Source organism: Alexandromys fortis, unplaced genomic scaffold, assembly GCF_014885135.2.
Source record: "Alexandromys fortis isolate MF-2015 unplaced genomic scaffold, M_Fortis_MF-2015_v1.1 scaffold_347, whole genome shotgun sequence".
Taxonomy (NCBI): domain Eukaryota; kingdom Metazoa; phylum Chordata; class Mammalia; order Rodentia; family Cricetidae; genus Alexandromys; species Alexandromys fortis.
Genome location: NW_026068236.1, coordinates 131,955 through 142,778, shown reverse-complemented (window position 1 = coordinate 142,778; position 10,824 = coordinate 131,955). Strand labels below are relative to the sequence as shown.

At 41.2% G+C, this 10,824-nt stretch overlaps 1 protein-coding gene and 1 gene segment (V, D, J or C); both read left to right on the top strand.

Annotated features, from left to right (window-relative positions):
- LOC126493878 (T cell receptor alpha chain MC.7.G5-like) overlaps positions 1 to 10,824 on the top strand; it is a 170,272-nt gene that overhangs the window by 75,097 nt on the left and 84,351 nt on the right. The gene's annotated exons all lie outside the window — the stretch shown is intronic.
- Positions 1 to 10,824, top strand: part of LOC126493879 (T cell receptor delta constant-like) — an 84,110-nt gene that overhangs the window by 62,698 nt on the left and 10,588 nt on the right. The window contains 2 exon segments of the C gene segment in view: positions 4,913 to 4,922; positions 6,891 to 6,949. Coding sequence covers positions 4,913 to 4,922; positions 6,891 to 6,949 — 69 coding nt within the window.

Here is a 10,824-nt window from a genome sequence, read left to right as displayed (position 1 = left end):
TAAATTGTTCTTGCAGAACCTGCTTTTCGGCAACTGGCAATGTCTTGGATGTTTTTCTATTATTGTGCTAAAACACCATGGCCAAGGCAAATTATAAATGAAAGTGTTTCATTTTGGCTTAGAGTTTTAGAAGTTAAGAGTCTATGATGGTAGAGCTGAGAGCTTCTTTTTTTACCTTAAAGTTGTAAGCAAAATGCAAGCCAACTCACAAAGGTGTGGGCTTTTGAAGCCTTAAGGGCCAACCATGATTACACAATTCTTTCAACCAGACCACACCTCGTAATCCTTTTCAAACAGTTCCGAAAACTGGAGATAATGTATTCATTTCATAATAAGATCCAATGGGGGATATTTTCTTTTAAACTACCACACATAGAAAAATTACATAGAGAATTTTGGAACTGGATATGAGAAAACCCAGAAAATCAGTTGCTTTTCTTCTGCAGTATCCAAATGGCTAGTTTCCTGAGACTCTGAGATCAGTGTAGGAGCTTGGCTTGTGGGTAGAAGTTCTTTACTCTCAATCTGTAGCACTCAGCTATTTCTGTTGTGACTATGTTCTGTAATAAATATCTCTAAATTTTCAGTGGTTTAATGTCTTGCTTTTGCAGCAGGCCAGCTGAACTTGGCTTCAAGACATGAATTGTATTCAAGTCGATTCTGCATGATATAAAAGGACCCAGGCAGAAGCAGCAACAAATTTCTACATCATAGAAGGCTCAAGAACACTGGCAGAAATCCACAATGAGGAGTCCCTGCTTGGAACTGAAACACTGTCATTTGCGTCCAAAACACCGATGTCAAGAGAGTAGGGGTACATCACACCTATAGCAGATCATGTGGTATCAAATCTGGATGCATACATCTGTGGAGGAAGGGAATGAAGATCTGGGAACTCTAACAGTTGTATCCTCATTGGGGTACCAACTTTTCTTTTCCCGCAATAGTCTCACTCAGAGCAGTTTCTCATGCTGCTTCTTGGTAAAGTTTACACCAATACTTGGAAGAGTCTGTGCATGCCATATTAACCAGTTTGATTAGTTCTTCAGCACAGTGACCAACCACCTCTGGAAGACTAACCCTCAGCAGGAGCTCAGTCAGGGATCTAAGTTACAGAGGTACTCTGGACCTCTGCATGTGGTCATTGCATCTAGGTGGACAGGAGTCATTAAAAGACCACAAGTAAAATAGCAAATCTAAATTAAGTCATGAACTTCTCTAAGACCTCCAGGGAGTGAATATCAATATTTTTTCAATCCTACTCTTTTTTGATAAACACAACACTCATACATGCACATTACTCAACATTTAACAGAGTCACTTAAAAAGAACCTCTTGTGAGGCCTGAACCAGGAGCTCTGCAGGTCCGGACACAAGTCTGGGACCTCTGAGGGAATAAGCTGGAACCAGAGACCTCTGTGGGTCCAGGGTACAGATCTAGAACCAGCGAGAAAGAAAAAATTTTCCAATCAAATGGACCTAAGACAAGCTGGTGTAGCTATTCTAATATTTAACAAAATAGACTTCCAACTAAAATCAATCAAAAGAGACAAAGAAGGACATTTCATATTAGTCACAGGAAAAATCCATCACGAGGAATCTCAATATTAAATATCTATGCCCTGAATACAAGGGCACCTTCATATGTAAAGAAACACTTCTAAAGCTTAACAGGTTAACTCACATATTAAACCCCACACACTAATAGTGAGAGACTTCAACACTACACTCACACCACTAGACAGGTCTGTCAGACAAAAATAATTTAACAAAGAAATAAGAGAACTAATAGAGGTTATGACTCAAATGGACTTAACAGACATCTATAGAATATTCCATCCAAACAGAAAAGAATATACCTTCTCAGCACCTCATGGAACCTTCTCAAAAACTGACCACATACTAGGTAACAAAACAAACCTCAACAGATACAAAAAAAAAATTGGAATGACCCCATGTATCTTATCGGATCACCATGAATTAAAATTAGAATTCAACAGCAACAATAATTCCAGAAAGCCCACAAACACATGAAAATTAAAAAATGCTCACCTGAATGGGTCAAGGAAAAAATAAAGGGAGAAATTAAAGACCTCCTAAAATACAATGAAAATGACCACACAACATATTCAAATTTATGGAACACAATGAAAGCAGTGTTAAGAGGAAAGTTCATAGCATAACATAAACACCTACATAAAGAAGCTGAAAAAATCCCACACTGGTGAGTTAACAGAAACCTGAAAACTCTAGAACAAAAAGACACAAACTCACCCAGGAGAACTAGATGGCAGGAAATAATCAAATTGGGAGCTGAAATCAACACAATAGAAACAAAAAAAATAATACAAAGAATCAATGAGACAAAAGGTTGGTTCTTTGAGAAAATCAACAAAATAGATAAACCTGTATCCAAACCTACCAGAAGGCAGAGAGAGAATATCCAAATTAACAAAATCAGAAATAAAAATTGGGACATAACAACCGACACAGAGGAAATACATGGAATTATTAGGTCATATTTTGAAAACCTGTACTCCACAAAATTGTAAAACTTAAAAGAAATGGACAACTTTCTGGATAAATGTCACTTACCAAAATTAAATCAAGACCAGATAAGCAAATTAAATAGACCTATAATGCTAAAGAAATAAAAAACAGTCATCAAAAGTCTCCCAACCAAAAAGAGCCCAGGACCAGATGGTTTCAGCTCAGAATTCTACAAGATTTTCAAAGAACTAATACAATACGCCTCAAATTATTCCACACAATAGAAACAGAAGGAACATTGCCAAACTCTTCATGAGGCTACAATTACCTTGATACCCAAACCACAGAAAGACATTCTAAACAAAGAGAATTACACACCGATCTCACTCATGAACATTGATGAAAAAATATTCAATAAAATACTACTAGTAAATCAAATACAAGAACACATTAGAAACATCATCCACCATGATCAAGTCAGCTTCATCCCAGAGATGCAGGGATGATTCAACATATAGAAATCTGTCAGTGTAATCCACTATATAAACAAACTGAAAAATAAAAATTACATGATCATCTCATTAGATGCTGAAAAAACTTTTGACAAAATACAAAATCTCTTCATGATAAAGGTCTTGGTGAGAGCAAGGATACAAGGAACATACCTAAACATAATAAAGGCAATATACAGAGAACCAGCATCAAACTAAATGGAGAGAAACTCCCAGCAATTCCACTGAAATCAAGAACAAGACAGGTTGTTCACCCTCTCCATATCTATTCAATATAGTTCTTAGGTCCTAGCTAGAGCAATAAGACAACAAAAGGAGATCAAGGGAATACATATCAGAAAAGAAGAAGTCAAAGTCTCACTATTTGCTGATGATATGATTGTTTACATAAGAGACCCCAAAAATTCTACCAAGGAACTTCTACAACTCATAAACACTTTCAGTAATGTAGCAGAATGCAAGATTAACTCAAAAAAATCTGAAGCCCTCCTTTACACAGATAATAAATGGGCTGAGAAAGAAATCGGAGAAACATCACCCTTCACAATAGCCACAAATAACATAAAATATCTCGTAGTAACTCTAACCAAACAAGTGGAAGACAAGTATGACAAGAATTTTAAATCTCTGAAGAAAGAAATTGAAGAAAACACCAAAAAGTGAAAAGATCTCCTATGCTCTTGTGTAGGTAGAATTAACATAGTAAAAACGGTAATCTTACCAAAAGCAATCTACAGATTCAATACAATGCCTAGCAAAATCCCAGCAAAATTCTTCACAGACCTCAAAAGAATGGTACTCAACTTCATATGCAAAAGCAAAAAACCCAAGATAGCCAAAACAATCCTGTACAATAAAGGAACTTCTGGAGGCATCACAATCACTAACTTCAAATTCTACTATAGAACTACAGTACTGAAAACAGTCTGGTATTGGCATAAAAACAGACAGGAGGACCAATGGAACTGAATCAAAGACCCAGATATTAATCCACAAACCTAGAAAAACCTGATTTTTGACAAAGAAGCAAAAAATATCAAATGGAAAAAAGAAAGTGTATTTAACAAATAGTGCTGGCATAACTGGATATCAACATGTAAAAGAATGATAATAGATCTATATCTATCACCAAGCATAAAACTCAAGTCCAAATGGATCAAAGACCTCAAAATAAAGCTAGCCATACCGAACCTCATAGAATATAAAGTAGGAAGTACACTTGAATGCATTGGCACAGGGGACCACTTCCTAAATATTACCCCAGTAGCACAGACACTGAGAGAAACAATTAATAAATGGGACCTCCTGAAACTGAAAAGCTGCTGTAAAGAAAACATCACAGTCAACAAGACAAAATAACAGCCTACAGAATGGGAAAAGATCTTCACTAACCCCACATCAGACAGAGGTCTGATCTCTAAAATATACAAAGAACTCAAGAAATTGATCATCAAAAGAACAAATAATCCAATAAAAACATGGAGTATAGACCTAAACAAAGAACTCTCAACAGAGGAATCTAAAATGGCTGAAAGACACTTGGTTATATATCTAAAGGATGCTCAATCCTACCACAAGGCCATGTACTCAACTATGTCCATAGCAGCATTGTTTGTCATAGCCAGAACCTGGAAACAACCTAAATGCCCCTCTACTGAAGACTGGATAAGGAAAATGTGGTACATTTACACAATGTAGTACTATACAGCAGAAAAAATAATGACATCTTGAAATTTGTGGGCAAATGGATGGATCTAGAAAACATCATAGTGAGTGAGTTAACCCAGACCCAAAAAGACAAATATCATATCTACTCACTCATAAGTAGTTTTTAGACATAAAGCAAAGAAAGACAGCCTTATAAATCATAATCCCAGAGAACCTAGGCAACAAAGAAGAGCCTAAGAGAGACATACATGGGTCTAATGTACATGGGAAGTAGAAAAAGACAAGATCTCCTGAGTAAATTGGGAGCAAGGGAGCCAAGGGAGAGGGTTGAAGGGGAGGGGAGAGGTAGGGTGGGGAGCAGAGAAAAATGTATACCACAATAAAATTAATAAAAAAAAAAACTGAAAAAAAAAGAACATCTTTGTTGCCATGTCTCAACAGCCATCCTCACAATGATCAAAAACAAACAAGATTAGCATTGGAGGCCTCTAGGAAAGACTCGAAGGGCATTACTCAGCCCAAAGCAAAAGTCAAATATCTGTATAATTAAGATGTATCTATTGTATTTAGGCAGAGTTACTGTATCTGCTTGCTCTCGTTGTGCCCTGACTGAGGGCACAGAAGACCTAACTAGACTGTATGTGGCCCTAGGACTGGACAGCACCAGCTGGAGAACTGAATACCTTTTATAAAGCCCACAAAAGAGAGTTCTCTTTACCAAGCTGGAACCTATGGTGCCGACACAAAGCACCATATGTGCTACTGGCTCCAAATTAAACAACTGGGAGGTCAATGGAGAGGATAAAATTTTTAATTTACTTAAAAGCCTTTTTGCGGACTGTATAACACTATTCAAGTGAAAAGTAGGCAGACAAAGGTGGTTCTGAGGCTCAGCGGGAGGGAGGAAAAATTATATTGGCCACAAACATTCTCTGCCTAACCCACAGCATGTAGAACGCACGGGAGACTTTCAGACAGCTAATACACTCCTCCCTGGGAAACCCTCTCAGAGAAGACTGGACAAAAAGTATGGATAGGAGTGAACTTGACAAGTTCTAACAGTCCACTCTGACCCCCAGGGTCTCCAGCCAGCAGGGCAGTGAGCATTGGACAGTAGTGCCCAGGCAAGTCTGGCCTGAACTAACTGCCGAATCCTTTGATCTCACTGTGGTTTGACTTGCAGAAGACATCTGGCTGGGGGTTCTCAGACACACATGATGCAGAGCCAGGGAAGGTTTCTGTAAAGCTCTAAAACACCGTGATTGGAGGTATATGAGCACAGTGTTACAAACCCCACTGGGGACCTGTACAAAAACTACAAGGGGGCAGAATCATCTCCCTGGGAAGTGCTCTGCCTGTCAGGTGTCATGGAGGATAAACCCAGTGGGGCAGCCTGTCCTCCTTGTTTGGAAGCCTGGGAAAATGTCAGGAAGTTGACTGGACACGAGATGACCCCTACTGCTGGCCTCTGCCTGTTTGCTGGGTAAAAATGTTATCTCATCATTTCCTTACATGGCAAATGAGGAAGACGAAAGGGCTTTGTTAAACGCGTACCCTTGTCTTGCTTTCCTGTTGGTTCTGCAACACTCAAAGAGCTAAATGAGCTCTTCCCTGGGGAATTTGGGGAGTTGGGTCCCTAGAGAAATTTTCCCAAGTTTTTTTTTTTTTTTTTTTTTTTTTTTTTACAGTTTGGGAAGGTGGGCTTGAGAGAGGTTGATTCGTTGGTAGGCCAGTTCGCCAGCCGCATTTAGGAACTCCGAAGTTTATGTGGAGGAACTAACTGGCACTTCATGCCCCTTCTCCCTCTCCTTTGCTGTGCGATGTGTTCTCTGACCTTAAAGCCACACAACAAGTGTAGAAATCTCCACTCTGAAGCTGTCCTGGATCCAAGACCTGATAGTGCTGGATATTTGAGACAAGCAGTTTATTTGTGGGTCTAAGAAACGGAACAGTTTTAAGCAGCAGAAAGCTCAGCGAAGAGAATGTTGTGTGTTCTGTGCCAGAAACGTTCACTGCAGAATATGTTGTTCCCACTTGGTTCTCAAGCAACAAGCTCCTATAGGCAAACCTGTCCTCACACACATTTGTGAAGTCATGATGAGCCTTCTGGATGAGCGGCTAGTGCCATGTTTAAAGTACAGAAGCATGAAAGCCCTCCAGCCATGAAGTCAACAGATAGAAGTTGGGGAAGAGCCATGGAGGTTTTTGGAATGGCCTCAGTGGCTGTGCGACAGACAAGCTCGTCTTTGGACAAGGAACCCAAGTGATTGTGGAACCAAGTAAGTTGTTTATTTGTCTGGATTTGGGGCTAAGGGACCTTCTACCTAGGTGGAAGTACGAGGAAATGTGAAAGGAATAATATGGATAAGCCCGGCGGTCCAGTACTGTTCAGGAAGATGTCTAGAAGAGATGAGCTATGGTTAGCTTCTCCATAGGAGCTGGGGTACCTATTAAAAAATGGAATTGGGGGATTTAAAATTACCTATGTGCTCAGAAGAACCTGAGAGAATTGTGCCTTCTCCATTGGAATCAAGTCAAACTGTAGAAACCAAAGTGGGATAGCTTCAGCAGGGTCGGGATGAATCTGAGCCCAGGTGGTCCTGTAGCAGTGGCTCCAGATTTAAATAATGCTGACCTTCCATAGGTCAAATGTCTGCTCCTGGGAGAGCATAGGATGAATCAGAGTCCTGGATGCAGAGCGTGAAGCCAGAATAAGTGGCCATTCACTACAAATATGTGAGCACAGTCCTCTGTGGAAGGAAGGTGTGTAGACACTCAGGTCTGCTTGTTCAAACTGCAGATGGAAGCCGCTACTAGAGAGAAATAAGGAGGAAGCAGTGTGGCTCCCAGTGAGACCAGATCCAAGAATGGGAATTAAGTGAGTGTGTGGGACTTCCAGCCAAGAGACACTTAAAAGTCTGTGGGAACTCCCTATGAGCCTTCAGAACCCGTGTTCCTAGCTGTTCTAAGGCAGCCGCGCTAAAAGTGTTGAAAGGGTGTGCTCTACACAAAAGGTGTCTTTTAGTATCATTTAAGTTGACATCTAAATTCAACAATTTCTTGTTATTAAAAAGGACAGTAGTTTCTACTTGGTAGAAGCTGCCGGTTATTGCAGTCAGGTAGTGGCTATTGCCCTAAGCCAAGGGTCTACTGGTCAGAAAACTCCATTAAAGTATAGAGACAGGCAAATCTTAGCCTAGTGATGAGCACCAGTAGCCACAGGCCATTAGCCTGGCTTCTGGGAAAGAAACAAGCACTCTCTGCCCTGCTATTTTGAAGCTCAGTTTGTTTTCCTAGGTCAAGAAGGGGCTCTAGGAAGGCCAGATGGGGGACTGAGGTGGGGCAGGCTCCACTCACTCAGAGAACTGTAGGAGCAGGAGGGTCCTGTGTGGGCAGTGAAAGAAGCAAAGGATCTGGAGACAGGAAGGGACACCCAAGCCTGAGGGGCATCTTCAGACCCCTCAAGGCCACCTACGGTAGAGGCTCAGAGCCAGAAGAGACAGACCTGAGGCTGAACAGTGAAGCAGGGAAGCTCATGTTCACCGCTTTTGTTTTGTTACAGTAAGTGTTCATAAGTCGAGAAACTCAGGCTATTTATTGTCTTTCAATATCTTTCTTTCTTTTTTATTTATTTATTAAAAATTTCCACCTCCTCCCATCCTCCCATTTCCCTCCCACTGCCCCCCTCTCTCTCCCCCTTCCTCTCTAGTCCTAAGAGAAGTCAGGGTGCCCTGTCCTGTGGGAAATTCAAGGCCCTCCCCCTCCATCCAAGTCTAGGAAGGTGAGCATCCAAACAGACTAGGCTCCCACAAAGCCAGTACATGCAGTAGAATCAAAACCCAGAGCCATTATCATTAGCTTCTCAGTCAGCCCTCATTGTCAGCCACATTCAGAGAGTCCAGTCTGATCCCATGCTCGTTCAGTCCCAGTTCAGCTGGCCTTGGTGATCTTTCATTAGATCAGTCACACTGTCTCAGTGAGTGGACACACTCCTTGTGGTTCTGACTTCCTTGCTCATGTTCTCTCTCCTTCTGCTCTTCATCTGGACCTTGGGAGCTCAGTCCAGTGCTCCAATGTGGGTCTTTGTCTCTATCTCCATCCATCTCTGGATGAAGGTTCTTTGGTGATATGCAAGATATTCATCAGTGTAGCTACGGGACAAGGCCAGTTCAGGCACCCTCTCCTCTGCTGCCCAAGGACCTAGCTGGGGACATCCCCTTGGACACCTGAGAACCCCTCTAGAACCAAGTCTCTTGTCAACCCTAAAATGGTTCCCTTATTAAGATAAATTCTTCTCTGCTCCCATCCACCCTTCCTCCATCTCAAGCATCCCATTCCCCCAAACTCTCCCACATCCTCCCCTTCTCCCTTCTCTCTCCCCATCTTCCCTTCCCCCCACCCCACCCCCACCCCCGTGTGCTCTCAACTTTTGCCTGGTGATCTTGTCTACTTCCAATATTCAGGAGGATAAATATATGTTTTTCTTTGGGTTCACTTTCTTATTTAGCTTCTCTAGGATCACGAACTATAGACTCAATGTCCTTTGTTTATGGCTAGAATCCACTAATGAGTGAGTACATACCATATTCATATTTTTGGTTCTGGGTTATCTCACTCAGTAAGTGTTTTCTATTTCCATCCATTTGCATCCAAAATTCAAGATGTCATTTTTTTTAACCGCTGAGTAGAACTCTAATATGTATATCTTCCACACCTTCTTTATCCATTCTTCCATTGAAGGGTACCTAGGTTGTTTCCAGGTTCTGGCTATTACAAATAGTGCTGCTATAAACATAGTTGAACAACTTCTCTAGACTGGGCAGTGGTGGCACACACCTTTAATTACAGCATTAGATAGGCAGAGGCAGGTGGATCTCTCTGTGAGTTTGAGGCCAGTCTGGGCTACAGAGCAAGTACTAGATCAGGCTCCAAAGCTACACAGAGAAACCCTGTCTAAGAACCACTGCTCTAGGACCAACGTTCTATATTTTGTCACTATTGAATAAATAGTAATAATAATAACAATTTATAATAAAAAAAACTCCTTGCCAGTTTACATTCCTTATGTCTCATTCAGAGGACAAATTTTGTTAAAATGTCACAAGAGAAAAGCTTACATTTCTACGTGACACAGAAGTTCCCCCTCTGTTTGTTTTAGAGGATAGCCCCTAGAAGAAAAGAAATAAGACCAGCAGGACAGGAAATCCCACTCAGCGGATAGCACATAGCTTGGCATCTGAAGCAAGGGTTGCTGTAAAAGGAGTAAATTGGTTTTGGATTAGGCTTACTGGCTGAGGCAAAGCACTGATTTTTCTCAGAGGAGCCTGTTTATCCAGAGGTCGAATCATGTAACTCATTCTTCTTCCTCTGTGATCATGTTTTTTTGACAATATCTTTGTTGCCTATGTTCCTAAGTCACCAGATCAGATGTCTCAAATGACGTAAAACTTCACCCAGCAGGGCTAATTACCCAAGAGATGATTTTAGGATCAGGGACTAAACGTCTGATTAAAGTAGGGTGTGTTTGTGTTTCAGTTAGCTTTCTTGAGCTCATGTCCCTTCTGGCAAGGCCTAATTGTCCTCCAGAAAAATGGTTCAACTTCTGTGCTTTCACCTCAACCTGGCCCAGGCCATGGCTGTCGTGAGGTATGACGAGAAATTCAATGACAACTAAGAAACAAGTTCGTTCCTTCTCTTTGGCAACTCTGGGAGATCACAGAACTCTGATTTCCTCTGGTTACATGAAAGAGCTCCAAGGAACCTTTTGACTTGGACACACTATGATGCTAACAATGCTCCAAATAACAAGACCAAATCTGGCAAGAAACACAAGGGAAGTGCAGTATCATGAATATCTTGTGACCATTGAAATTCTGTGATTTTGTGAAAAATAGCACAGAAAAAGACCCTGCTTTCTCTGTGCATCTTTCTAACAGCCTGTGTAGATCACAGGGGGCTCAACAAATGGGAGCCAGTGCTATTTCCAGTCCCAGCATCCATTTCCCTGGCTCCATGAATGGAAACTAGGTTCTAGAGGGCTTAAGAAAGAGGCCCACCCCAAGAACAATGGCAATGGGTTTTTGATCCTACTGCAGCTATTGGTTTTGTGGGAGCCTAGGCAGTTTGGATGCTCACCTACTAGACCTCGATGGAG